Source organism: Heteronotia binoei, chromosome 2 (assembly GCF_032191835.1).
Source record: "Heteronotia binoei isolate CCM8104 ecotype False Entrance Well chromosome 2, APGP_CSIRO_Hbin_v1, whole genome shotgun sequence".
Lineage (NCBI taxonomy): Eukaryota > Metazoa > Chordata > Lepidosauria > Squamata > Gekkonidae > Heteronotia > Heteronotia binoei.
In genome coordinates, this window is record NC_083224.1 from 197,937,462 (window position 1) to 197,964,802 (window position 27,341).

General features: G+C 49.4%; 1 protein-coding gene across 1 annotated transcript in view; it reads right to left on the reverse strand.

The window, feature by feature from the left end:
- UPF1 (UPF1 RNA helicase and ATPase) overlaps window positions 1-27,341 on the reverse strand; it is a 71,959-nt gene that overhangs the window by 32,166 nt on the left and 12,452 nt on the right. Inside the window, 16 exon segments of the mRNA XM_060232825.1 lie at window positions 1,216-1,333; window positions 2,244-2,457; window positions 2,690-2,833; window positions 3,993-4,107; window positions 9,120-9,284; window positions 13,171-13,289; window positions 13,850-14,009; window positions 14,110-14,218; window positions 15,431-15,529; window positions 17,221-17,305; window positions 19,188-19,349; window positions 23,444-23,624; window positions 24,897-25,064; window positions 26,098-26,108; window positions 26,110-26,148; window positions 26,150-26,190. Coding sequence (XP_060088808.1) covers window positions 1,216-1,333; window positions 2,244-2,457; window positions 2,690-2,833; window positions 3,993-4,107; window positions 9,120-9,284; window positions 13,171-13,289; window positions 13,850-14,009; window positions 14,110-14,218; window positions 15,431-15,529; window positions 17,221-17,305; window positions 19,188-19,349; window positions 23,444-23,624; window positions 24,897-25,064; window positions 26,098-26,108; window positions 26,110-26,148; window positions 26,150-26,190 — 1,930 coding nt within the window.

Sequence of the window (27,341 nt, forward strand, 5' to 3'; positions counted from 1 at the left end):
TCTTCCACAATGATTTCAGTGAACCTAAGAAGGTGGCAGGGTGTGTGTGGTTCTGAAAGAATCAGAGAATCATATAGGATCATAGAATCAGAGTTGGAAGGGACCTCTAGGGTCATGTAGTCCAACCCCCTGCACAATGCAGGATACTCACAAACCCCTCCCCCAAAATTCACAGGATCTTCATGGCTGTCAGATGGCCATCTAGCCTCTGTTGAAAAACCTCCAAGGAAGGAGAGCCCACCACCTCCCGAGGAGGAAGCCTGTTCCACTGAGGAACCGCTCTAACGGTCAGGAAGTTCTTCCTAATGTTGAGCCAGAAACTTTTCTGATTTAATTTCAACCCGTTGGTTCTGGTCCGACATTCTGGGGCCACAGAAAACAATTCCACGCCATTCTCTAAATGACAGCCCTTCAAGTCCTTGAAGATGGTGATCATATCACCTCTCAGCCGCCTCCTCTCCAGGCTAAACATGCCCAGCTTCCTTCAACCTTTCCTCATAGGACTTAGTCTCCAGACCCCTCACCATCTTCGTCGCCCTCCTCTGGACTCGTTCCAGCTTGTCTAGATCCTTCTTAAAATGTGGTGCCCAAAACTGAACACAATACTCCAGGGGAGGTCTTACCAGAGCAGAGTAAAATGATACCATCACATCACGGGATCTGGACACTATACTTCTGTTGATACAGCCCAAAATTGCATTTGCCTTTTTAGCCACCGCATCACATGCTTACTGACAGCTCCTGAATGCTCATACTCCCCCATCCATGAAACTCCTCATAGATAAGAACATAAGAGAAGCCATGTTGGATCAGGCCAATGACCCATCCAGTCCAACACTGTGTCACATAGTGGCCAAAAAAACTCAGGTGCCATCAGGAAGTCCATCAGCAATTTCATGGAATGCCCACGAGTTCTTGTATTGTGAGAAAGGGAGAAAAGGACTTCTTTCTCGACCTTCTCCATCCCCTGCATAATCTAGTAAACCTCTATCATGTCTTTTGGAATTGCAGACCTCCGGAAGGAACAAGCAGGGCCGAGACATTCAGCCCACCTCACTTCCTCCCATACCTGGATACAGCAACTACAAGCTCATTTCGTTCAAGGAAATCAAGGCAAAGATGTTGCAGGATCCAAGTCTCGGAACAAGCCCCCGGTCTCTAGTTCCTTTTCCCGTAACTTGGCTGGAACCGGTTTCCTTCCCTCTTGTGATTTACCTGTTCAGGTAAGATGTGCCAGAGCTTGCAATTTCCTCTTGTCCTTGGGTTACGTAGAAAAACATAGGCTTATCTGGCTGAGGCCACTGGAAGTCAAATCCCTTTTTCACACGGTCCGCTGCAGAGGAACGAGAGATGCCCGGTTTTCAGTAAAAAGTGCACCCTGAAATAACTCACTCTGTGGCAAAATATTTGCCAATAGTGCTCTCTCTAAAACGAAGGCGTGGTTGCGCTGCTAAGATGTACTAAGACTTTAACTCTAATTTTATATTGTTATAATGTTTTATAATGTTAAAGAGTTTTAGCGGAATTTTATATTAATATCAGGTAGCCTTTCAGATTATTTAATTATGTTTTGCGATTATGATTATTGGTTTTCCCTCTCGTTGTTCGTCTTTTTTGGCTTTAAATCTATTTGTAATTTGTTTTATTTACTGTCTTGTTTTCTCTTGCGCCACTGCTCAAAGCAGCTAACAAATAAAAGGAAAGGAACAAAGCAGTAGTCCAGGTTTCACCTTTAAGACCAACTACGTTTTATTCAGAATGTCAGCTTTCGTGCGCTCTACAACTCCCATCAGCCCCAGCCGTTGGCCATGCTGGCTGGGGCTGATGGGAGTTGTAGGCAAAAAAACATCTGGAGAGCTACCGTTGGCCACCCCTGCTGTAGAGAGTAGACTGTAGGGCAGGGGTGGCCAATGGTAGCTCTCCAGATGTTGTTTTGCCTATAACCCCCATCAGCCCCAGCCAGTGGCCATGCTGGCTGGGGCTGATGGGAGTTGTAGGCAAAAAAAAAACATCTGGAGAGCTACTGTTGGCCACCTCTGTTCTACTGCTTCAGACCAACACGGCTGCCCGCTTGGATGGAAAGGAAAGGAAAGGGAAAAGCCCAAAGTCTTCCATTAAAGAGAGAGCATGCGCACAGGGCAGGATGTGGATTTTGGCACGTGGTCAATGCAATTATGGGAGATGCTGCGTTGCTCTGCAATAAGCCACAAGCCCTCCCCACCCCCCAACCCCAGCTCTCTTACCTGCTGTGACACCATTCTGGAGAGACCCCTCGTAAAAGATGTTGGAAGGAAAGGCGCTCAGGGCAGGGTGCATGCGGTACTGCACTTGTAGGCGGATGGGCCGGATCCCCAGGACTACCAGCCGCTCGAAGAGTGACTGGGAGAGGCCCGCTTTGGCTGCCTTCTTGCACATCACGACGGGGCCGAGCTGGCAATGGTCGCCCACCAGGATCAACTAAGGACGCAAAGGTCACGAGCTGCTGAACAAGGGGTCGACACCCACCGCCCCCCCTCCCGGGTTCCCTTTCTTCTCACGGCCCATTCTCCAAATGCGGAAATGACATGGATTTGCCTTCCCGGCGTTTCAGAGGAAAGGAAAGGGAAACTCGCACCCCTCTCGAAAGAAGGCTGCTGGAACAAAAGCTGCAGCCAACAGCCTCAAGTGCTTTCGGTTGCTCCGAGCCTACCTGTTTTGCCCCAAGGACGACTGGCACCATACACTCCGGCTCAGTGGCCTGGGTGCTTTCATCGATCAAAATGGAGCGGAACTGCATCTTGGCCAGCCTCGGGTCGCCAGCTCCCACGCATGTGCAGCAGATGACGTCTGCGTTCTGAAAGGCAGCACCCAGCAGCGAATTACACGACGCTCAAAGCAGGCTTAAAACAACACCAATGAGATTGTTGTGCTCCTCTCCAGCTTCCACTGCAGCTGTTAGAAGTCTCTGAGAGCCAGTTTGGTGTAGTGGTTAAGTGAGCTGACTCTTAACTAGGAGAACCGGGTTTGATTCCCCACTCCTCCACTTGCGGCTGCTGGAATGGCCTTGGTTTAGCCATAGCTCTCACAAGAGCTGTCCTTGAGAAGGCAGCTTCCGGGAGAGCTCTCTCAACCCCAACCATCTCACAGGGTGTCTGTTGTGGGGAAGGAAGGGAAAGGAGATTGTAGGCCGCTCTGAGACTGTCCTTGAAAGGGCAGCTTCTGGGAGAGCTCTCTCAGCCCCACCCGCCTCACAGGGTGTCTGCTGTGGGGGAGGAAGGGAAAGAAGATTGCAGGCCGCTCTGAGACTCTGTCCTCGAAAGGGCAGCTTCTGGGAGAGCTCTCTCAGCCCCACCCGCCTCACAGGGTGTCTGTTGTGGGGGAAGAAGGGAAAAGAGATTGTACACCGTCTGAGACTCTGTCCTTGAAAGGGCAGCTTCTGGGAGAGCTCTCTCGGCCCCACCCACCTCACAGGGTGTCTGTTGTGGGGGGGGGGGGGAAGAGAAAGGAGATTGCAGGCCGCTCTGAGACTCCGTCCTTGAAAGGGCAGCTTCCAGGAGAGCTCTCTCAGCCTCATCTACCTCACAGGTGATGCTCCCTCTAAGCTGTGGAGTTTTGTGAGCAAAAATTCTGGGTTGCGTGCTACCGGCCTTAAAGCTGCGAGTGGGCCACTCGACTACTGCATAAACTAGCTTGCTCTGGGGCCATCCTTCCTGAGCTAAATATGTGTGAGTTGGAGGCTAAAAAACTCTGAGTTAGCTCATGCTAACTCAGCTTAGAGGGAACACTGCTCACAGGGTTTCTGCTGCAGGGGAGGGACATTAGAAAAAGAAGATGACAACATCGTAAGGAGATTGTATGAGACTCTGAGATTCGGAGTGAAGGGCAGGGCATAAATCCAATATCATCATCATCTTTTTCTGCCTGAGGTGCCCCCAGGTCACCAAAGCACCTACTGGAGTGTGCTGCGGGGGCGACTCGCCTGACTCGGCTGCCTTAACAGGAAAAATCGTTACCATCAGCAATTCTCGCTCAGCCGTTCGCTTCAGTGCCCGGTAGCGCTTTTCGTCCGCAGAGGACAGTTCTCCAGTTTCATCTTTCAGCTGCTGCAGTTTCTGGAGCTCAGGCATGCTGAAAAGGAAACAGACAGAGGTCACTGGTGAAACTACAGCCCGTGCTGGTTCATTACGATTCCTCGATAACACATTCCCATCTCTGCTCCAGCTCTATTGCTATTCTGATTCTTTTGTTTTTTTTTCAGAGAGTGCTGGGCTGCAGTGGTAGTTTAAATTCAACCAGGAAAGGAAAGGTCCTCAAAAAGGATATTATAGCATTGGAGAAAGTCCAGAAAAGGGCAACTAGAATGATTAAAGGGCTGGAACACTTTCCCTATGAAGAAAGGTTGAAATGCTTGGGGCTCTTTAGCTTGGAGAAATGTCGACTGCAGGGTGACATGATAGAGGTTTACAAGATAATGCATGGGATAGAGAAAGTAGAGAAAGAAGTACTTTTCTCCCTTTCTCACAATACAAGAACTCGTGGGCATTCGATGAAATTGCTGAGCAGACAGGTTAAAACGGATAAAAGGAAGTCCTTCTTCACCCAAAAGGTGATTAACATGTGGAATTCACTGCCACAGGAGGTGGTGGCGGCCACAAGCATAGCCATCTTCAAGAGGGGTTTAGATAAAAATATGGAGCAGAGGTCCATCAGTGGCTATTAGCCACAGTGTGTGTGTGTGTGTGTGTATGTATATGTGTATATAAAAAATTTTTTACCCTGTGTGACACAGAGTGTTGGACTGGATGGGCCATTGGCCTGATCTAACATGGCTTGTCTTATGTTCTTATGGTTCCCTGCACAAGCACCAGTCGTTTCCGACTCTGGGGTGACACTGCCTTCACGACGGACCTTTTTACAGGGTGGTTTGCCATCCCAGCGAAAGCTGATTCAGGGAGCCGGCCCAAAGTTGACTCAGCCTTCCATCCTTCCGAGGTCGGTCAAATGAGTCCCCAGCTTGCTGGGGGGAAAGCGTAGATGACTGGGGAAGGCAATGGCAAACCACTCCGTAAAAAGTCTGCCGTGATGTCACCCCAGAGTCAGAAACGACTGGTGCTTGCACAGGGGACCTTTCCTTGCCATTGCCTTCCCCGGTCATTACACTCCTCCCCCCCCACCCCAGCAAGCTGGGGACTCCTTTGACTGACCTCGGAAGGATGGAAGGCTGAGTAAACCTGAGCCGGCTACCTGAACCAGCTTCTGCTGGGATTGAACTCAGGTCGTGAGCAGAGCTTAGGACTGCAGTACTGCAGCTTTACCACTCTGCACCATGGGGCTCTTGAAATTCAACCAGAGACCTTACTAAATATGCTGCTAGAAGACTATTCCAGACAGACCAAAGTGTTTTTAATACATGCAGTGACTGCAGCTAGAATAATTTGTGCTAAATATTGGAAAATATACAAAATACCAAGAAAAGAGGAACTATTAGCTAAGCTTTTAGACCTCGCAGAAATAGATACCTTATCTGCCAGACTGAAAGGTGTTAATCTGCATGAAACTAAGAAAACGTGGGAACCATAATATAGCTGGTTATGGTGCAATATATGAACTTCCAAAATAAGATAACAATGTGATTCATGACAAATATTGCCATGTAAAAATATATTCTTGTCTTAGTAGTAGTTTTGAGAGATATTAATGAGTAATGAATTAATGAACTATAAGATGTAACTGCAGAAAAGGTTACAAGGTGACTGATACTGACGACGAAGATATGGAATGAATAATGTATAAGTAGAGATATTACAAATTTTTAATTCATGTACCCCATCCTTTTTCCTTCCCTTCTACCCCCCATTCCTATTTTACCTGAAAATCTAATAAACCTATTTAAAATAGGTAGTTTAAATTCCCTTCCCGGCAATGTCTTACTGATGAAACATTTAGATGCTCTTGAACGCTTGGGGAGTTCTGGGACAGCACGGCGAGGCAGCCCACAAGGGATTCGGGAAGATCAGAAAGGTCAAGCGTCCAGAGGCCAGGGCTGGCTAAAGCATGGCTGATGTAGCTACAAGGACATATGAACATATGAAGCTGCCTTATACTGAATCAGACCTTTGGTCCATCAAAGTCAGTATTGTCTTCTCAGACTGGCAGCGGCTCTCCAGGGTCTCAAGCTGAGGTTTTTCACACCTATTTGCCTGGACCCTTTTTTGGAGATGCCGGGGATTGAACCTGGGACCTTCTGCTTCCCAAGCAGATGCTCTACCACTGAGCCACCGTCCCTCCATCTCCATCACCTACTGCCTGGGCCCTTTTGAGCTGGAGACGCTGGGGATTGAACCTGGGACCTCCTGCTTCCCAAGCAGATGCTCTACCACTGAGCCACTGTCCCTCCATCTCCATCACCTACTGCCTGGGCCCTTTTGAGCTGGAGACGCTGGGGATTGAACCTGGGACCTCCTGCTTCCCAAGCAGATGCTCTACCACTGAGCCACCGTCCCTCCATCTCCATCACCTACTGCCTGGGCCCTTTTGAGCTGGAGACGCTGGGGATTGAACCTGGGACCTCCTGCTTCCCAAGCAGATGCTCTACCACTGAGCCACTGTCCCTCCATCTCCATCACCTACCGCCTGGACCCTTTTTAGTTGGAGATGCCGGGGATTGAACCTGAGACCTTCTGCTTCCCAAGCAGATGCTCTACCACTGAGCCACCGTCCCTCCATCTCCATCACCTACTGCCTGGACCCTTTTGAGTTGGAGATGCCGGGGATTGAACCTGGGACCTTCTGCTTCCCAAGCAGATGCTCTACCACTGAGCCACCGTCCCTCCATCTCCATCACCTACTGCCTGGACCCTTTTGAGTTGGAGATGCCGGGGACTGAACCTGGGACCTTCCGCTTCCCAAGCAGATGCTCTACCACTGAGCCACCGTCCCTCCATCTCCATCACCTACTGCCTGGACCCTTTTTAGTTGGAGATGCTGGGGACTGAACCTGGGACCTTCTGCTTCCCAAGCAGATGCTCTACCACCGAGCCACCATCCCTCCCCAGAGATATTACAAATTTTGAGAGTAGCAAGGAGTAGCAAGACGTGGTCCTACTGGTCTGAGGAAGCCACCCAGATGGCCAGCAAGGCCCAGAGCATTTAAGGTATGGGGTGCACAAGGCCTAGACTAAATCCAAGGAACATCCATGGCAATACTGGAAGAACCATCCCTCTCTACCCCCCACACACACACACTTTCCAAAGAGCTCTCTCACCTGCCCTGCCTTGGCTAGTATTTGGATGGGCAACCTCCAAGGAACACCAAGGTCGTGACACAGAGACAGGCAACGGCAAACCACCTCTGAAACGTCTCTTGCTTTTGAAACAAGCCTTGCTCGCCCCCTAGCGTTGCATAACGCTCAAAGAGCTACAGCAAGGATGGCCAAACTTGTCAGCCGATGCAACTTTCCTGAACTAAGTTCCCTTTGATGTATCCCAATATAGCATGCCATCTACTGCTACAAAGTATCAGTCTCAATCTTCCTTGCCATCTTGAAACGCTGTTACTAACCATGAGAAAAGACCCTGCATATCAAAGTAGGGAGTTGTAGATTGTTGCCAATGCTAGATGTGAACATTTCTTCCCCTTGATACTAACAAAGGCAGAAATCCCCCCTTTGAAGATAAAGCGCCTCCAGGGACAGCCTCCTGGCCATCCCCGGAAGACTAACAGTAACAATAAGATAAGAGAGGGAGACCGTGTGAATCTTTGCACCTCAACTCAGCAATGTTTAGAATTGTGGCTTTGTATAGTTCCCTTTGATGTATCCCAATATAGCATGCCATCTACTGCTACAATGTATCAGTCTCAATCTTCCTTGTCTGGATGCTTATGGATTATCAAATAAAGCCTAACTTTGCAACAATTCAAGGTCTGGTTAATTTGAGATCCCATCATCTGGCTTGGGGCTCTTTCACACATATTGTGTGACTCTTCCCCCCCCACCACCAAAATAATATTTTTATTAACTTTTAAAACAATACAATATCATAAATAGATCTCTTATATCTAAATACAAATAATCAAAATAGAAATCATACAAAGATAATGCAAAGAAATTATGTGTAGTTATTCCATTTTGTTTACAAAGATAATTATTCCTTTTTTATTACATTCTGCCCCCCCCCCCCCCACGATACGTATCTAAAATTAGATTTAATAAAGATACTAAAGATTTCAGGTTTTCACGGCTGGTAACATCATTAGGGTTTGTAGAATCTTTCGGGCTCAAGTGCCGTCTTCTACTGGAGCAAGTTTTTCTCCCAGACGTTTCGTTCTCAGCTGCGGAGAACATCCTCAGTGGCGTTGCAGCCGGAACAGGCGCTCTGACCTTCTTGGCTCTCAATGCACAGCAGCCAAGAAGGTCAGAGCACCTGCTCCGGCTGCAACGCCACTGAGGATGTTCTCCGCAGCTGAGAACGAAACGTCTGGAAGAAAAACTTTCTCCAGTAGAACACGGCACTTGAGCCCGAAAGATTCTACAAACCCTAATAAAGATACCGTTTGTTAATAATATTCGGTACATCATCCTGAGAGAATAATCTAAAATTGATAACCGAACAGTTGCAAAGTTTGTCGTCGGGTAGGATTTACCAGAAATTTTAAATTTTCTGCAATTTTACTCATTACATAAAAATTCCAGGTCTTTCTGTGCCAAAGAGCAACGGTGGGCTTCTGTGTATTTTCCCCATAACTGAGCTATTATTGCTTTTGCAGCATATTGTGTGGCTCTTGAAGTTCCCACTGCACCGTTGGCTGGCTTGGAGAAGGCATTTGTCTCTTTGAAACACTTCTCCAAGCCAAGCAGCTGGCAGCTTGGAGAGTGCAATTAAAGTTAAAGTTGCATTAGTTCCACCTCTCCCTCCATCATCTATTTTCCTTCCTTCCTGCTCTCAGACATCTGACATTCATGTCTTGCAGCTCTCAAGCATCTGATGTTTATGCCATGCAGCTCTTACATTAAGCAAGTCTGGCCACTCCTGAGCTAGAGCTTCGACTGCCAGACAATCTTAGGATCTCCTCGCTATTCTACACACACACACACACACACACACACAGAATGCCATGTGAGAATTAAAATTATTATTACCTGTCCATGTTTCTGATTTGGTTGTGGAGGGCCAGGAAAGACACTGGGGAGTCAATGGCCTCCCGGCTCTTGGCACACAGACGTACTACTTTCAGTCCGGTCTGATGTATCTTTTCGGTCAGCTGGTCCACAGCTATGTTACTCGGGGCACAAACCAGTACCGGCCTTAAGGGAGTGGAGAGACAGGAGTGAGGGCCAATCAGGCAACAAGATCATGCAACAAGAGTGTTTTAAAGAACATTCCCCCGAACTTAAAGACAATAAAACGGCAGCAGTTAAAAAGGCATCAAGGACAGTGGAGAGTAGAGATAACCCAAACGTTTATGAGAAGCAAACTGTTTTAAATAGCGTCTAAAAGTCAAGCCAGCAACGAGTGATTCTGCGTACTGAGAGATAAGGAAAGCTTTAGTGCCGCAAGCGGAAAGGTGCTCATCGTTTTGGTAAATGGGATGGGGGAAGGCAGCCAGAACACTTTGTAGGGTGGGTGTCAAGTCTGCTTTAACTCTGGTCAAGCCTGCATTCAATCTTTGGTTCAGGAGAGAAGCATCCTGGGCAAAGCCACACTGTATGCCAATGCTGCTAGCTTAAACTCTCCTCACACCCCTCCTTTCCTTTGTTATGTAGGTTGCTTTGAAATGGGGATATGTGAAAAAGATTATAGTGCCTTCTCAGGCCGGGAACCGGGGGAAGTTGGAGCTGGGGAGACGCTCAAGGCCAAACCAGGCCTGAGAACGAAATTGTAACATCAATGTGTGAATGTGCCCTGCATAGTGCCCCTCCCTCAAGAATCCTTTTGATGTGTACCTTATATGATTGCTTTCTACTGTATGATCTTTAGTCTTTCAATCTCCTTGTAGTCGAGAACAATGATATCAATAAACTAGCTGCATTGTATCAACAAGGCCTCGTTATTGAATCAGCCGACTTGACAGTAGGTCTGTGGGGGTGGGCAGAAAACCTGAGAAGGCTCCCCTCCCCCCAATGTTTCTTCCAATGTTTCTTTTGAAGAAATTTTGAGGAGCAGTAAAAAACCACAGTGAAATATCCTGCTTTGAAGCGATTCAAATAGGTGTAACTTGCTTATAAGGTGCTGCACTGTACTTTTATGCAAGACAATCAAGGGATTTGCGAACGATCGTTCCTACATGTTCCGTAGACAGATATTAACGTATTTTCAAGCTTACTGTTTAAATGGAACTAATTTTCTCTACAATAAGCTAATGCATTAATGAAGAGTTCTGCGTTCTCAGCCTTATAATGTTGAACCGATACCCAAAGAGGCCATTAAACCTATTGCAACTTGCTTCTATCTAAATAAGCTTCATTACAAGACTTGTTCTATATTAAACAAGGCTTTTTTGGTAGAAAACCCCCAGCAAAAACTCATTTACGTATTGAGCCACGCCCCCTGATGTCACCATCGTTTCACATGGAACTTTTTGCGGGGAAAGCCCAGCAGGAACACATTTGCATATTAGGCCACACCCCTCACACCAAGCCAGCCAGAACAAAAAAGCCCTGATATTCAGCTTATTTCTTCCTGTCTCTCAGCTAACAAAAATATATATGCGACTGCTAAGACAGCAGAGTTGCAGCAGTTTGTGGTTCCTTTCTCTATGGTCAGGGGCCTGTCTATCTGGGGGACCGCCTTTCTCCACATGTTCCCCAGAGAGCACTGCGTTCAGGGACAAAAAATCTATTGTCCATCCCTGGACCAAAGGAGGCTAGGTTGCGTTTGACACGAGCTAGGGCCTTCTCGGTGGCAGCACCAGAATTGTAGAATGCTCTCCCGGAGGCCATAAGGGCCCTGCGGGATCTTTCTACTTTCCGCAGGGCCTGTAAGACCGAACTGTTCCGACAGGCCTTTGATATCTAACCGGGAGAGAACTGCCACCCCACATCATTATAGAGTACTATGTGATCACCATCAGAAGATAAGAATTCGCCTCTCAGCTGCTAGGACATTGTAGGCGCAGCTTTGGAAACAAGGAACAATACCAGAGAAATGGGATTGGATTGTGAAAGTTTTATCGCGGAGTGAGATGGACAAATTAACTAAAACTTTAAGAGACTATGACTTAGACTTATTCAAAAAGGAGTGGAAGAAATTCAAAGGATATATGGAGAAAGAGTGGAACATAAAAAGACACTGGACAATTTTTTAGTATTAATCAAAAGTATTACATTTTGATAGATTAGTGGTACCTTTAGAATTAACTGGAAATTTATAACTTCGGGGAAGTCAATATTGGAGGGGGGGGGTGAAATATCATATGGTTTAGTATAAGAAAAAATTAATTAAATATTGCAACCATGCGTTATTAATAACAGTTCTCTCCCGGTTAGATGTCAAAGGCCAAAGAAAATAGGAATTCGCTTATATTGTAGTGACACAGCACCACGAAATGGTTTTTAAAATCTTAAATTGCAATTATGTTTTATTGGTTTTAACTTGTAAATACGAATGTTGTCAGCTGCCCTGAGTCCGCTTGCGGAGAGGGCGAGATAGAAATTTAAAGTAACAAAAAATAAATAAATAAGTACTGGGGCGAGTTTACAATTTTGCTAACGGCAAACTAAAAACTTAGAGCAGGGGTGAACAACTTTTTTTTGGCCCGAGTGTTTGGGGGGGGGGGGAGATGACAAGATTCCAGCAAACGAAGTGGGTGGGAACAAACAAAAAAGTCTTAAAAGTGTCGATTCACAGGACAGCTGCTCTCCACAACCTTCCTCTGGGTCTCCCAGAGCGATTCACCTGGCAGGCCCATCTGCTTTAATCCGACAGAAAGATGGCATCAAGAGACTCCACGGCTGGCACGACCTGAACTGGCATATGCTTAGGGCCCAGAACCGCAGCGGTAAAGCTGCAGTACTGCAGTCCCTAAGCTCTGCTCACGACCTGAGTTCAATCCCCGGCAGAAGCTGGGTTCAGGTAGCCGGCTCCAGGTTGGCTCAGCCTTCCATCCTTCTGACGTCGGTCAAAGGAGTCCCCAGCTTGCTGGGGGGGGGAAGTGTAGAGGACTGGGGAAGGCAATGGCAAACCACCCCGTAAAATGTCTGCCGTGAAGACGCTGTGAAAAGCAACGTCACCCCAGAGGTGCTTGCATAAGGGATCTTTCCTTTCCTTGGGCCTAGAACAGGGGTGGCCAATCTTTGGCTCAGGAGCCACATGTGGCTCTTTCGCATATATTGTGTGTGGCTCTTGAAGCCCCTGCCACCCCATCAGCCAGCCTGGAGAAGGCATTTGCCTCTTTAAATAACGTCTCCAAGCCAGCCGACAGCTTCAAAAATGCATTTAAAGTTAAAGTTCTTTTCTTTCCATCTCTCCCTCCCCACCTATTTAGTGTAATGTTTATGTGCGCGGACTCTTATCTGGGAGAACCAGGTTTGATTCCCCACTCCTCCATTTGCACCTGCTGGAATGGCCCTGGGTTAGCCATAGCTCTTGTGGGAGTTGTCCTTGAAAGGGCAGCTGCTGTGAGAGCCCACTCAGCCTCACCCACCTCACAGGGTGTCTGTTGCGGGGGAGGAAGGTGAAGGAGATTGTGAGCTGCTCTGAGACTCTGTCCTCAAAAGGGCAGCTGCTGTGAGAGCTCTCTCAGCCCCACCCACCTCACAGGGTGTCTGTTGTGGGGGAGGAAGGTGAAGGAGATTGTGAGCTGCTCTGAGACTCTGTCCTCAAAAGGGCAGCTGCTGTGAGAGCCCTCTCCAGCCCCATTCACCTCACAGGGTGTCTGCTGTGGGGGAAGGAGATAAAGGAGATTGTAAGCCACTCAGACTCTGATTCAGAGAGAAGGTCGGGGTATAAATCTGCGGTCTTCTTTTTTCCTTCCTTCCGGCTCTCGAACACTGAACATTTATTCTATGTGGCTCTTACGTTGAACAAGTTTGGCCACCCCTAGCCTAGAATACAACACCAGCACTTGCAACTGAACTCACAAACGAACGGGCAACCGGGGCAGCTACCTTAGAATCGGAGGTACCTAAGCCAAACCAACTGCACACCTCCCTTCTACTACCAGGATTCCGTGCCCCTTGCTTGGGTTCTTACCCATTTCCTTGCCTGGCCAGGTGGTAAACGATAGTAGCTGATGTCACAGTTTTGCCTGTCCCTGGAGGACCCTGGATAAGGCTCAACGGACGCTGCAAGACAGTCTTCACAGCATACACCTGGGGAAGAGGAATATTGTGAATTTAAGGTGTAAAAGGACACTGGAACCAACCATAGCAGCTCTCTGGCCCCGCTCCTGCGTTACGCTTCCCACCATCCTCCCATGGGGAGGGACGGTGGCTCAGTGGTAGAGCATCTGCTTGGGAAGCAGAAGGTCCCAGGTTCAATCCCCGGCAGCTCCAACTCAAAAGGGCCCAGGCAGTAGGTGATGGAGATGGAGGGACGGTGGCTCAGTGGTAGAGCATCTGCTTGGGAAGCAGAAGGTCCCAGGTTCAATCCCTGGCATCTCCAACTCAAAAGGGCCCAGGCAGTAGGTGATGGAGATGGAGGGACGGTGGCTCAGTGGCAGAGCATCTGCTTGGGAAGCAGAAGTTCCCAGGTTCAATCCCTGGCATCTCCAAAAAGGGTCCAGGCAAATAGGTGTGAAAAACCTCAGCTCGAGACCCTGGAGAGCCGCTGCCAGTCTGAGAAGACAATACTGACTTTGATGGACCGAGGGTCTGATTCAGTATAAGGCAGCTTCATATGTTCATCCTCCTGGCACAGGATTAGGGCTTACCTGAGAGTGGTTGAGGTCAGGGAGTCCCTGCGCCGTGAAACGTTTTGGCAGCTGACACTTGATGATGACGTCTTCCACTTCGTGGCCCAGCAGCTTGTGGTAGATGTAGCCGGACACGGAGGTTTCGTCCACGGCAAACGTTTTGAGCGCGCTCTGCATTCTGGGAAGGGGGAGAGGGGCTGTTTGGTGCGGGCCCTTCCGCGGGACTCCTCCCGCCCCCCCCTTGCTCAGGGCGATCTCAGCGCGTTCCTCTCACCCACCTGTCAAAGGAGGTCGACTTCCACACAAAGTCCACCTGGAAGTTGTGGGTCACCTCCACGGGAGCGCCGACGCTGCTTCTCAGCTCGATAGCGATCTCATCACCATAATCTTCAAAACCTTATTAAGTAGCAATGTGCGCAAAAAGCTGCAAACTCTGGCAAAAAGAGTTCCCTCCCCATCCCGGCATGTCCGTCTCTACTTGCATCAGCGTTCGACGAAGGACACACAGTCTGAAGGTTCATGACGTGCTTCGTGTACAGCCATGGAGGATGGTGTGGAATTGTTTTCTGTGGCCCCAGAAGGTTGGACCAGAACCAGTGGGTTGAAATTAAATCAAAAGAGTTTCCAGCTCAACGTTAGGAAGAACTTCCTGACTGTTAGAGAAGTTCCTCAGTGGAACAGGCTTCTTTGGGAGGTAGTGGGCTCTCCTTCCTTGGAGGTTTTTCAACAGAGGCTAGATGGCCATCTGACAGCAATGAGGATCCTGAGAATTTAGGGGAAGGTGTTTGTGAGTTTCCTGCATAATGCAGGGGGTTGGACTAGAGGACCCTGGAGGTCCCTTCCAACTCCATGGTTCTATCTATCAGTGGCTACTAGCCATGGCAACTAGAAAGAACCTCCAATGTTCAGAGGCAGCAGTCCTCTGAATGCCAGTGCCAGGAGGCAACATCGGGGGAAGGCCACAGCCTCTGCGTTGTTGGCCCTCTAGAGAAACTGGGTGGCCACTGTGTGAGACGGGATGCTGGGCTAGATGGACCACTGGTCTGACCCAGCAGGGCCCTTCTGATGCTCTTATGAAGGCCTCGGCCTCCATGCCCTGTTGTTGGCCCTCCAGAGGAACTGGTTTGCCACTGTGTGAGACGGGATGCTGGACTAGATGGACCACTGGTCTGATCCAGCAGGGCTCTTCTTATAGTCTTATGAAAGCCTCGGCCTCTCTGCCCTGCTGTTGGCCCTCCAGAGGGACTGGATGGCCACTGTGTGAGGCAGGATGCTAGCAGTACTACTGGCCTGATGCCGCAGGGCCGCACTTATGCTTTCCTGCTGAAGGCCTGAGCTCATAAACCGAGCAAAGGGATACTGCCCAAGAATCCTTATGAAACCTTTCTGCACCCTCTGGATGGCAGGATGGAAGAAGAGTATAATAGAGGCCAGGGGCGTCCCTTCAATTCCGTGACGCAAGAAGGGGAGAGATCGCCTTTCCCGACTAGATAGGCAAACTCCAGAAAGTCAGCACAGAGCACCTGCGGCTCCCTCTGGAGTCCACCCAAGATGCCGACTCACAGCCTTACTTCTCTTTACACAAAGTAAAAAGGATACTATCCGGAACTTTAATGACATGGCCGATTCCTTTCCACAGAGGGGCCAGATCCCCTTTGTACCTCAGGCAGATTTCATCTCCCTGCATCAGGCGCATATCTGGGGAGACAACGTGAAGCCGTTAAGCGTTTCTGGGCAGCATTCACCCCCCCCCCCCCCCCTCTGATGGAGAACAAGCTCAGGCACCAGGGCAAGCAAAACCAGCAAATTCCCCAGTATAAATCATGTCATTCATTCGTTCGTTCATTCATTCATTCGTCTTATATTCCGCCCTTTCCCATAACAGGCTCAGAGCGGATCACCACATGAACTGAACAAGAATAACAACCTACCATTTAAATTTAAAAATAATGCAATAAAATTAGAAGAATTGCAGATTTTACCCCGCCCTTCTCTCTGAATCAGAGACTCAGAGCGGCTTACATTCTCCTGTATCTCCTTCCCCCACAACAGACACCCTGTGAGGCGGGTGGGGCTGAGAGAGCTCTCCCAGAAGCTGCCCTTTCAAGGACAGAGTCTCCGACGGTGTACAATCTCTTTTCCCTTCCTCCCCCACAATAGACACCGTGTGAGGCGGGTGGGACTGAGAGAGCTCTCCCAGAAGCTGCTCTTTCAAGGACAGAGGCTCAGAGTGGCCTACAATCTCCTTTCCCTTCTTCCCCAACAACAGACACCCTGTGAGGTGGGTGGGGCTGAGAGGGCTCTCACAGCAGCTGCCCTTTCAAGGACAATCTCTGCCAGAGCTATGGCTGACCCAAGGCCGTTCCAGCAGCTGCAAGTGGAGGAGTGGGGAATCAAGCCCGGTTCTCTCAAATAAAGAGTCCGTGCACTTCACCACTACACCAAACTGGCTCTCAGGGACATGCTTTGGATTAGTTTCAATTGTTCTTTATGGACTAGACTCTGAGGCTTGTTGCTGGAGACCAGGTGCTGGACTTTGCTCTTTTGTACTGCTACAGACAGACTAACACAACTACCCATCCCGATCTCTCTGAAGAAGTGAGCAGTGACTGATGAAATCTCCTGCCATAACTGTCGTTAAGTCTTTCAGGTGCTGCTGGACTCATAAGAATACAAGAGAAGCCATGTTGGATGAGGCCAATGGCCCATCCAGTCCAACACTCTGTGTCACATAAGAACATCAGAGAAGCCATGTTGGATCAGGCCAATGGCCCCTCCAGTCCAACACTCTGTGTCACTCTGGCTCTTTTTTCCCCACAACAGACATACCAGTGCCGCCTATCTTGATTTAATTACTGAGTCCTCTTTAAATCAAGAGACTTCACAAGGGTTTGTAGGCCACTGCTGTCTGCTCTTCCTAGGCCAGCACGAGGGCCAGTGAAGCAGTGACGGATTAAACCCCGTGGAGGCCTCTAGGTAGTCAAAATCTTGGGGGCCTCCTTGCAAATTATCTCAGAGTCGGAGCACCCACCCCACGGCACGTTGTCCCCGCTGCAGCCTGCAGGCACCTTCTCCAAAGCCCCTTTGACAAAGCTGCAGGGGAGAGGCTGAGAGAGGCAAACTTGATGACAACACCAGCAGCAATCACACTAGGCAAGTTGGGCGAAGAGCGGCTCAGTTGCTGGCTGCTTGTGCAGGCTGGGAAGGCTGCAAGCAGGGGGGAAACCGGGAGGGGGAGCCAGCCTGGGGCCCCTAAAGGCATGGGGGCCCATAGGCCAATGTCTACTTGGCCTAATTGTTAATCCAGCCCTGTAGCTAAGACAAGTCCTGCCCATCAAATGAAGCTTGGGCCATTAAGTCCCCTGCACTCGGTCAACGACAGATCTGACCTGAATCGGTCTTCGGCAAGGTGAAGTAAGCAATCCTTTTCTTGTTCAAGCCCAGATCCCATCGCACGGTGATGTTGTCTTGGGTCTAAACAACAGAGAGACAAAACATTCTGCTTTACGGGTGGAAAAGGAGCAGTCAAGAGCGGATCTGGCCTCCCACTTCTTGTTCACTTTAAGTGGTGCTTGAACAATTGCAGGAGGCGCTGCTAACCCTGCCTGCTAAATAGATATGTCTGGTTTCATCGCTGTTGAGTGCGCTGACACAGCCCAGGAACCAATAATCAGAGAGAGAGAGAGAGGGCTGATGTGAAGCCCATTCTGATGCAGCAGTCCTCCCTTTGGAAGTGAACAGGCTTGCCGCTACCACTGGTCAGGAAGAGTTGACAGTTGCGGGCAGGGGTGGAATTCTAGCAGGAGCTCCTCTGCATATTAGGCCACACTCCCCTGATGTAGCCAATCCTCCAAGAGCTTACAAGGCTCTTTTTCGAAAGCTCTTGTGGGATTGGCTATGACAGGGGGGTGGCCTATTAAGCAAAGGAGCTCCTGCTAGAATTCCACCCCTGGTTGCGGGAAAAGTACTGCGGCCTCCTCCCCTCTAAAAAAGGATGCTGCAACAGTGAACAGTCTTGGGGCTGCAGAAGGAAGAAGGACTATTAAGAGGCCATATACCAGGGGTGGCCAATGGTAGCTCTCCAGATGTCTTTTTGCCTATAACTCCCATCAGTCCCAGCCATTGGCCATGCTGGCTGGGGCTGATGGGAGTTGTAGGCAAAAAACATCTGGAGAGCTACCGTTAGTCGCCCCTGCCATATACTCCTTCCTCGCAGCAAGGATTTCTCTCCCCCACCCTCCCATTTCAAAACTCTAAATACTGGTGCAAGTCACTCGGGAGTCAAGCAATAAGGAAAAATATTCTCTCAATCTGAAATCTATGGCCCAGGGCAAAAACATCCAAGAATAACTGAAACGTGGCTGAATGAGGAAAAAGTAGCTGTGTATGTACTAAGCCCTGTGGCGCAGAGTGGTAAAGCTGCAGCACTGCAGTCCTAAGCTCTGCTCACGACCTGAGTTCGATCCTGGCGGAAGTTGGGTTCAGGTAGCTGGCTCAAGGTTGACTCAACCATCCATCCTTCCGAGGTCGGTCAAATGAGTACCCAGCTTGCTGGGGGGAAAGTGTAGATGACTGGGGAAGGCAATGGCTAACCGCCATGTAAAAAGTCTGCCGTGAAAACGTTGTGAAAGCAACATCACCCCAGAGTTCGACTGGTGCTTGCACAGGGGACTACCTTCTTATGTACTAAGCAGGGCACTGAAGTTTTAAGAGCAACCCTGGATTTTCGTAATGAGTTATGTGCCAGCATGAGAAGTCTGCACCGCGCAACAGGCAAGTCTGTGCAGACCCCTTACTGCCTTAAAAAACCCCACTTTGGGTAGTATTTAAAAATGTATGTCAAGCAGGGGTGGAATTCTAGCAGGAGCTCCTTTGCACATTAGGCCACACCCCCCTGATGCAGCCAATCCTCCAAAAGCTTACAAGGCTCTTTTTTGTAAGCTCTTAGAAGACCGGCTACATCAGAGGGGGTGTGGCCTAAAATGCAAAGAAGCTCTTGCGAGAACTCCACCCCTGACGCCAAGTATGCACATCACACACTTAAGGCTACCTGTGTTACAAGACGTGGCAAGGAATTCAGTAGCCCAAAAAGGAAAAGACGCTAGCAAAACCACAAAACTGTGGCGCTCCCAGAGCACCTCGGAGGCTCAAAGACATGCCAAGGTGGCTAGAGAAACCCTTCACAGGCTTTGCCGACAGTTGTGCTTCGCTCCCGTAGGAGTCCATCCCACCCGCCCAGAGGCACGGCTGGTGAAATCCAAGCAAGCCTTCCGCTGGCCATGAAGCACAGATGTCACCAAGGCCCAAGGCTTGGAAACGGCCGCTCCCCTTCCCTGGTCCTCCCCCGGACCCTTGCCTGGGACTCCTTGAGCTTCTTGTCGTAGTCTGCCTCGAGCTTGACCAGAGGTCCAAAGATGTTCTGGTACTGGTAAGCATCCTCGTATCGAAGCAGGACATGCTGGGGCTCCTCATCGACACCGGGTTTCTCCAGGTCTTCGAGGGTGGCAGACGGGTTTTCCTGCCAATCAAAAAAGCACACTGGACAGTCACTCCGTAGCCCAGATCAGGCAGTCTTCTGTCAGGTCTTCCTCATGGGGGGGATGAGAGAATGATGAGCCCCCCCCCCAACAGAAACTCAAGCCCTATATGGCCTGGGACCCATTTACCTCCGGGACCGCCTTTTCCCCTATGAGCCCCAGAGAGCACTACAATCAAGTTCAGAAAATCTCTTGACGGCCAAAGGATGTCTGGCTGTCCACCCGCCAGAGCAAGAGCCTTTTCGGTGGCGGCCCCTACCCTCTGGAATGCTCTCCCTGAAAACATCAGGGCCCCGAGGGACTTGCCGCAGTTCCGCAGGGGCCTGTAAGACGGAGCTGTTTAAGCGGGCTTTTAACATCTAATAGAGACGACCGGTACCTCACTATCCCACAGCACTGATACCCTACCCCACGGGTGGTCAACAGTAGCTCTCCAGATGTTTTTCGCCTACAACTCCCATCAGCCATAGCCATTCGCCATGCTGGCTGGGGGCTGATGGGAGTTGTAGGCAAAAAAAAATCTGGAGAGCTACCGTTGGCTACCCCTGCCCCTACCCCCAACCCAAACAGAAATGTAATGTGCTCAACAACATCCAATAACGTTATAGTAAAGAGCATTAATCGAGAACTAATAATAATGCCGCCCAGGGATTAGAACTGTATACGTTGGAGATGTTTTAAGGAGTTCATTGTGATTTAATTGTAATTTATTTAATTCTATGTTATTTTACTTGCTGTTGGCCGCCCTGAGCCCACCACGGGAGGGAGGGATGTAAATGTAATAAAATAATTTTATCGTAGTTCCATTGAGAGCATTTTATCTTATTGCCTCTGCGTGTGGTTTGGGAGCTGCACGGAAGCAGAGAGAAGGGTGCTCCAAAGAGTGATGGTAAGAGCACAGAAGATTTGTGGATGTTCTCTTCCCCTCATCGGTGGGTCTGTATAATATGGGATGTAAAAGGAAGATACAAATGATCTTAAGGGACCCTTCACATCCGGGCCACTTGCTATTTGAGATCTTACTGTCAGGTAGGCGATATAGAGTGTTGAAGGCTAAGACAAATAGATTCAAGGGCAGCTTCTATCCAAGTGCCGTGGTTAGGCTAAATGCAGGGTTATGAATGGTTATTTGTTTTTAGATGCATTTAAATGGTTATGTATATGTCCTTTTTTCTGGGGTGTTGATGTGTTGGTATGTTTGTGGAAAAGCACCTCATTTCGCTGCTCTCATTTTCTTTTTGAGAACAATGACAATAAATTTATCTATCTAATAAAATAAGTGAAACAAAACTTGGTCAGTGTGGGTGAAGCGGTTTAAGAGTGCTGGACTAGTATCTGGGAGACCTGAGTTCAAATCTCACTTGAGCCATGGAAGCTGGCTGGGTGACCTTCGACAAGTCACATTCTCCCAGCCTAGCCTACCTCGCAGGGTGGCTGTGAGGGTAAAAACAGAGGAGAGGAGTACAATGCAAACTGACCTCCGGTGCTCACTGGGGAGAAAGGCAGTGTATAAATGAATAAAAATAAATACTGGCAAGGAAAAATGTGCTTTGTCCTCCACTGACAATTAGAGAGTTGCTTTTAAAGTGAAGCTTTAGGACCAACAAATACATCTGAACTTTACACAGACTACTTTCAAGCGTAGAACAAATCAAATAATCCTACGGAGCACAGAGGTGTCAAGCATTAGGCCCAAGGGCCACTTCAAGCCTCCATTTTTTCCATTGGCTGCAGCTTCTCCCATGGGTTTGCCAGGTTCTCTCAATCACACAGCAGAACTACTGAGCCAAGCCTCTCTTCCTTTAATTGGCTGAGGCTCCTCCCCCTCCTGGTCCCTTGGGGAAGGAAAGAACCAGAGCTCCCTGGATCCATGGGAGAGATACAAAGAAAGCACCTTCAAGACCAACGAGTGCTAATGTTTTAAGCATGTTTTAAGGTTTTTTAAAAATCTTTGTGTTTGTCTGCGTCCTTTATAAAGTTTATCTCTCTGCTACTTTAGTCTTAAAATAGGTACACACACAGCCCGGCAAGATCTCATTTATGTCAGATCTGGCCCTCACGAGTTCGACACCCCCGACCTACATGGTGCTTTCTGTAGTTTCCTGTGCATTACCTTATCCTGTAGAAAAGAGCCGCGGCACAGGAGCACCTTGAAGACTAGCAAAACTTGTAGCGGGATATGAGCTTTTGAGAGTTGCTGCTCTATTCTTTTTTACTGCTACAGACAAACACAAACTGCCCCATCTCGATCTATTATCTAACCTTGTACGACCCCGGAAGTCCCTGCGGTACAGACAGGAGAAGGCCTTGTCAATGGCCACGCAGCTAGCTGGTGGAAGAGGTGTCGCTTAAAGCCAGTTTGCTGCAACAGGTCCCAAGAGCCCCTCGAATTAGCCAGGGAGCACAGGAAGCATCTCCGGCTGAGCAGGCAATGAAGCTCTTTCCCCGCCCCTGCATCTTCTAGCCCAGGGGAAGGGAACGTTGCCTCTCCAGATGTTTTTGTGCCTACGACTCCCATCAGCCCCCAGGCATTGGCCATGCTGGCTGGGGCTGATGGGAGTCGTAGGCAAAAAAACATCTGGAAGAGAACGTTCCCTACCCCTGTTCTAGCCTGAATCCAGTGGTGTCTTAAGACCGACAAAATTTTGTTCTGGGTATAAGGAAGTGTGCTGGCACACAAAAGTGTATATCTTCAATAAAAATTCCTTAGTCTTAAAGGGGCCACTGCATTCAAACTTTGCTCTGCTGCTTCAGTGCAACATGGCTACCCACTTGGTCTGTCTTTTATCCCTTAAACTAAGTGCCCAGGCTCAGGAGGCTGGCAGGTTAATTACACGGAGATATGGGCCTAGGAATGTTTGCTGTGTTTCCGAAAGCTGGTCTATCCCAACCAAATGCATCCACCAGACCAAAAAGAGCCAGATTGGTGAGGTGGTTAAGTGTGTGGACTCTTATCTGGGAGAACTTGCACCTGCTGGGATGGCCTTGGGTCAGCTATAGGGCAGCTTCTGGGTGAGCTCTCTCAGCCCCACCCGCCTCACAGGGTGTCTGTTGTGGGGGAGGAAGGGAAAGGAGATTGTAGGCTGCTCTGAGACTCTGTCCTTGAATGGGCAGCTGCTGTGAGAGCTCTCTCAGCCCCACCCACCTCACAGGGTGTCTGTTGTGGGGGAGGAAGGGAAAGGAGATTGCAGGCTTCTCTGAGACTCTGTCCTTGAAAGGGCAGCTTCTGGGAGAGCCCTCTCAGCCCCACCCGCCTCACAGGGTGTCTGTTTTGGGGGAGGAAGGGAAAGCAGATTGTAGGCTGCTCTGAGACTCTGTCCTTGAAAGGAGCAGCTGCTGTGAGAGCTCTCTCAGCCCCACCCACCTCACAGGGTGTCTGTTGTGGGGGAGGAAGGGAAAGGAGATTTGTAGGCTGCTCCTGAGACTCTGTCCTTGAAAGGGCAGCTGCTGTGAGAGCTCTCTCAGCCCCCACCCACCTCACAGGGGTGTCTGTTGGGGGGAGGAAGGGAAAGGAGAGATTGTAGGCTGCTCTGAGACTCTGTCCTTGAAAGGGCAGCTGCTGTGAGAGCTCTCTCAGCCCCACCCACCTCACAGGGTGTCTGTTGGGGGGGGGGGGGAAGGAAAAGGAGATTGTAGGTCGCTCTGAGACTCGGTCTTTGAAAGGGCAGCTTCTGGGAGAGTTCTCCCCAGCCCCACCCACCTCACAAGATGTCTGTTGTGGGGGGGAGAAGATATAGGAGATTGTAAGCCACTCTGAGTCTCTGATTCAGAGGAAAGGGCGAGGATATAAATCTGCAGTCATCTTCTTAAAAATCCTGAGTTTTGTACAGAGCTGGGTCCTATTGGACTTTGTGTACTTTTCAATGTCAAACAAACCTTCCATCCCCTAAACCCACCTTCTTCTCTACCCCAAACCAGAAGGGAGAAATGAGGGAAGGGAAAGCAAGACTGCTTTATGAACGAAGCTGGATTCCTAACTCTGTACCAGATGCAGACACAGCCCCGCCCGCCGGGCGCTCCTGGCTTCCCTCCTCCCCTTCGCTAGCCCCCGCCCCCCTTCCGTTTCCACGCCTACCTTCCAAAGCTCCTCCAGCTTGTTTATCTGCTGAGCCGTGATCTGCCGAGCTCTCAGCTGCTCCTGCTCGGAGGGGATCTTGACCAGCCAGGAGAGGAAACAGCGGTCTTGGATCAGAGGCTGCCACTGCGAACTGTCCCAGTTGATATCCTTCAAGCTGCTCTGGCTGGCACAAGGCTGCCTGCACAACCAAGATATTGGAGGAGAATTCTGTCAGACGAGCCCAAGGAGACATTTGGCAGAAGCTGCTGTCAAAACACTCCAGTCTCCTAGTAGCAGCCGGAACTGCAATTGCTTCATCACGGAAATCTCCTCGAGCTCCTTCTCTCTCAAGCTGGTTTGCCAAAATCTGGGACATCGTTATCGTGGGAAAAAAATCACTGCTCACATTTCACTCTGAAGTTTGCCCTAAAAACTCACATTTCATGGGAAAATGGTCTTCATTTACAGATTATGTAGCAACTCATGATCTCCAACCATTCAATTCAGAATATCTCAACTTTCTCTCTAATTTTCCCCCCCTTTGAAATATCTTCTTTCCTCTTCTGTTTGTGTTAGTCGTGGTCTACATCTTGCACAAAGTACATACTACTGTTGCAGAAGGGACACTTTATAATAGTAATGGCATACGTTACTCTTTGCACTGATATTCTTTAAATTAAGTTTAGGTTTTAAATCCCATAACTGATTATGTGGCATCTGACATAACTTGATGTTAAATCTACTTGCTAGGTTTCCTACCTTTTATTTCCTTTTTTATACGTAACACTGCTGTTATGTTCTTGTCCGATATAGCTTACAGCTTGTTTATACTTAGCTATAGTCAATATTATTTACTGTGCTGCAATGTTACTTGCAATCCTTGTTCCTTTGCAATCTTGTTTATTTTTTGTATTGGGAAAACGCCAATAAAATGTTAATGACCTAAAACACTCTAGAAATCTTCCCCGAGAGACGTGACCAGGCCTTGAATTCAGCAGGAGCTCAAAGGAACCTTTCTGAGGGTTCCCCCTCTTCCTCCCCACCTACCTCGTCCATGGAATAGCAGGTGCAAGCTGTATCACAATCCCTGGATTAGGAGAGCGGGCAGCCAGCCAGCCACCAGGGGCTTTGCCACGCCCCCGGCAGCCCTCATTAACCCCTGGAGAAGCCTGCACCACCCTTCCTCCTTATGTGATTTTGGGCAGTAGGTGGCTTGCTGGCCTTTTGACTGTGTGTGTGTGGGGGGGTGGGGTGGGATCTCTAGCCAGCCCAAGCAGGCCTCACACACCCGGGGCTCTACTTTCTTGTGTCAAGTTGCTTTTGGCTTTGGGGGGGGGGGGGCGGCGGCATATGCTAATGAGTCCTGCTAATGAGCTCTGCCACGTATTTTTCTACAAAACAACCCCTGGATGTGACGCTGTCCCACCGAGAGCCAGCGACAAACCCACTTCAAAGGCGGACGTTCTCTCACCTGCACAGCAAAACCACCACGGAGTCGGCCTTGGCGGGGATGAAGCCAAGGAGGAATACGTTTCGGCAGCCGCAGTTGTAGCATTCCAGGACCGTCTCCCCAAGGGGCCCGTCCTTATGAAGAGTCACCTCCTTGCATTTGGCCCTCACAAGATGATTCACGATGTGGCTGAGACACAACACAGAAAGACGTGCGCTTGTTTGAACGGCAACATCTGCTCGGGCCCACTTCCCTTCCAAGACAAAAACCTGCAATGCGTTTCAGGGATCTGCCCCCCAATTTTTTTAAAAACTGCTATTCACAGGATTCAAATAGAGCAGGGGTGTCAAACATGCGGCCCGGGGGTTGGATCAGGCCCCCGAGCAACTGGCTGTCATCTGCTTTCTTCTCCCTCTCTCTTGCTTTCCTTCTGCATCACAGCTTGCTTTGCCAGGCTCGCTCAATCGCACAGCAGAGCTACAGAGCAAAACTTCTATTTTTTGCCATTTGCAGAGGCCCCCTCCCTTGGGGGGAAAAGGGGGGGCAGAGCCTGCTTTGCAAGGCTCTCTCAATCGCAACAGCAGAACTACTGAGCCAAGCCTCTCTTTCTGAGAGGCTCCCTCTCTCTTGGTCCCCTAGGGAGGGAGGGAAAGAGCCAGAGCTTCCTTTGCTCAGTTCCCTGGATCCCATTGGAGACATACAAAGAAAGCGCCTTTAAGACCAACGAGCGCTAATGTTTTAAAACATGCTCAATTTTACTTTAAAAACATATTTAATTATGCTTGTCTGTGTCCTTTATAAAGTTTATGCTACCTAATCTTAAATAGGTGCACACATGGCCCGGCCTGACAAGGTCTCATTTATGTTCCATCTGGCCCTCATAACAAACGAGTTCGACACCCATGAAGCGGAGATTCCCAGCTGTTCCACAGGAAGCCCTAATGAGGACACAACTTCCAAATCATGGGGAATTCTCACAAAAACTGGAAGGACCTGTAGCTCAGCAAAAAACAGTACCGTTGATGGCTTAAAAGGATCTTGCCGGCGGGGCTGGGATAAGCCTCTCCTTGCCAGAGACTCCCAAGAGCTGCTGCCAGTTAGAGCAGACCACGCTGTGCTACACAGACCGGCTTCTGTCTCTGCAACAGGCTGCTTTCTTACTTTTATGCATTCACAAGCATCGAGGGCACTAACCACTTGAAGCATCCATAGTTGTTTTTACCTGCCAGAGGTTATTCCCACGGCCGTTGCAGAACCACTTCTTGCTGGTGTTTGCAGTAGACCACGCAAGCTGGGTCGTGGATTGCCACAGTAGCTAAGAAGGAGAAGAAGAAATTGGATTTATATCCCACCCAAATCTCAGAGCCGCTTACAATCTTCTTTATCTTCCTCCCCCACAAAAAGACATCCTGTGAGGTGGGTGGGGGCTGAGAGAGCTCTCCCAGAAGCTGCCCTTTCAAGGACAGAGTCTCAGAGCGGCCTACAATCTCCTTTCCCTTCCTCCCCCACAACAGACACCCTGTGAGGTGGGTGGGGCTTGTGAGAGCTCTCACAGCAGCTGCCTTTTCAAAGACAGAGTCTCAGAGCAGCCTACAATCTCCTTTCCCTTCCTTTCCCACAACAGACACCCTGTGAGGTGGGTGGGGCTGAGAGAACTCTCACAGAAGTTGTCCTTTCAAGGACAGAGTCTCAGAGCGGCCTTCAATCTCCCTTTCCCTTCCTCCCCCACAACAGACACCCTGTGAGGGCGGGGTGGGGGCTGAGAGGGCTCTCACAGCAGCTGCCCTTTCAAGGACAGAGTCTCAGAGTGGTCTCTAATCTCCTTTCCCTTCCTCCCCCACAACAGACACCCTGTAAGGTGGGTGGAGCTGTGAGAGCTCTCCCAGAAGCTGCTCTTTCAAGGACAGAGTCTCAGAGTGGCCCACAATCTCCTTTCCCCTTCCTCCTCCACAACAGACACCTTGTGAGATTGGTGGGGCTGAGAAGGCTTTCACAGCAGCTTCCCTTTCAAGGACAACTCCTACGAGAGAGCTCTGGCTGGACCCAAGGCCATTCCAGCAGCTGCGAGTGGAGGAGTGGGGAATCAAACCTCCGGTTCTCCCAGATAAGAGTCTGCACACTTAACAACTACACCAAACTGGTTTCTCTCCGGAAGAGTAACACAAAGGGTAACAGGCAAATGCCTTTCTTCAGGGACAGCCCAGTCAGGGTGTGCTTTCAGATCCAAGCTGCTACCAGAAAGAGCGCGGTGCCGACGCTTTGCATTCCTTATTATTTCCTGTATTGTCAGAGACACGATGTAGGCTTAGAAGCCCCAGCTTTGCTTTGCCCTGCCACAACCTGCGCAGCATTCAGGCCACTGGAAGCAAGTGGCCCTTTCCAGTCAAGACGCCTCTGTACGAAAAAAGGCTGACTTCACAGGGACAGGGGACCAAATTAACAACCCCCGTGTCATCGTTAAGGGCA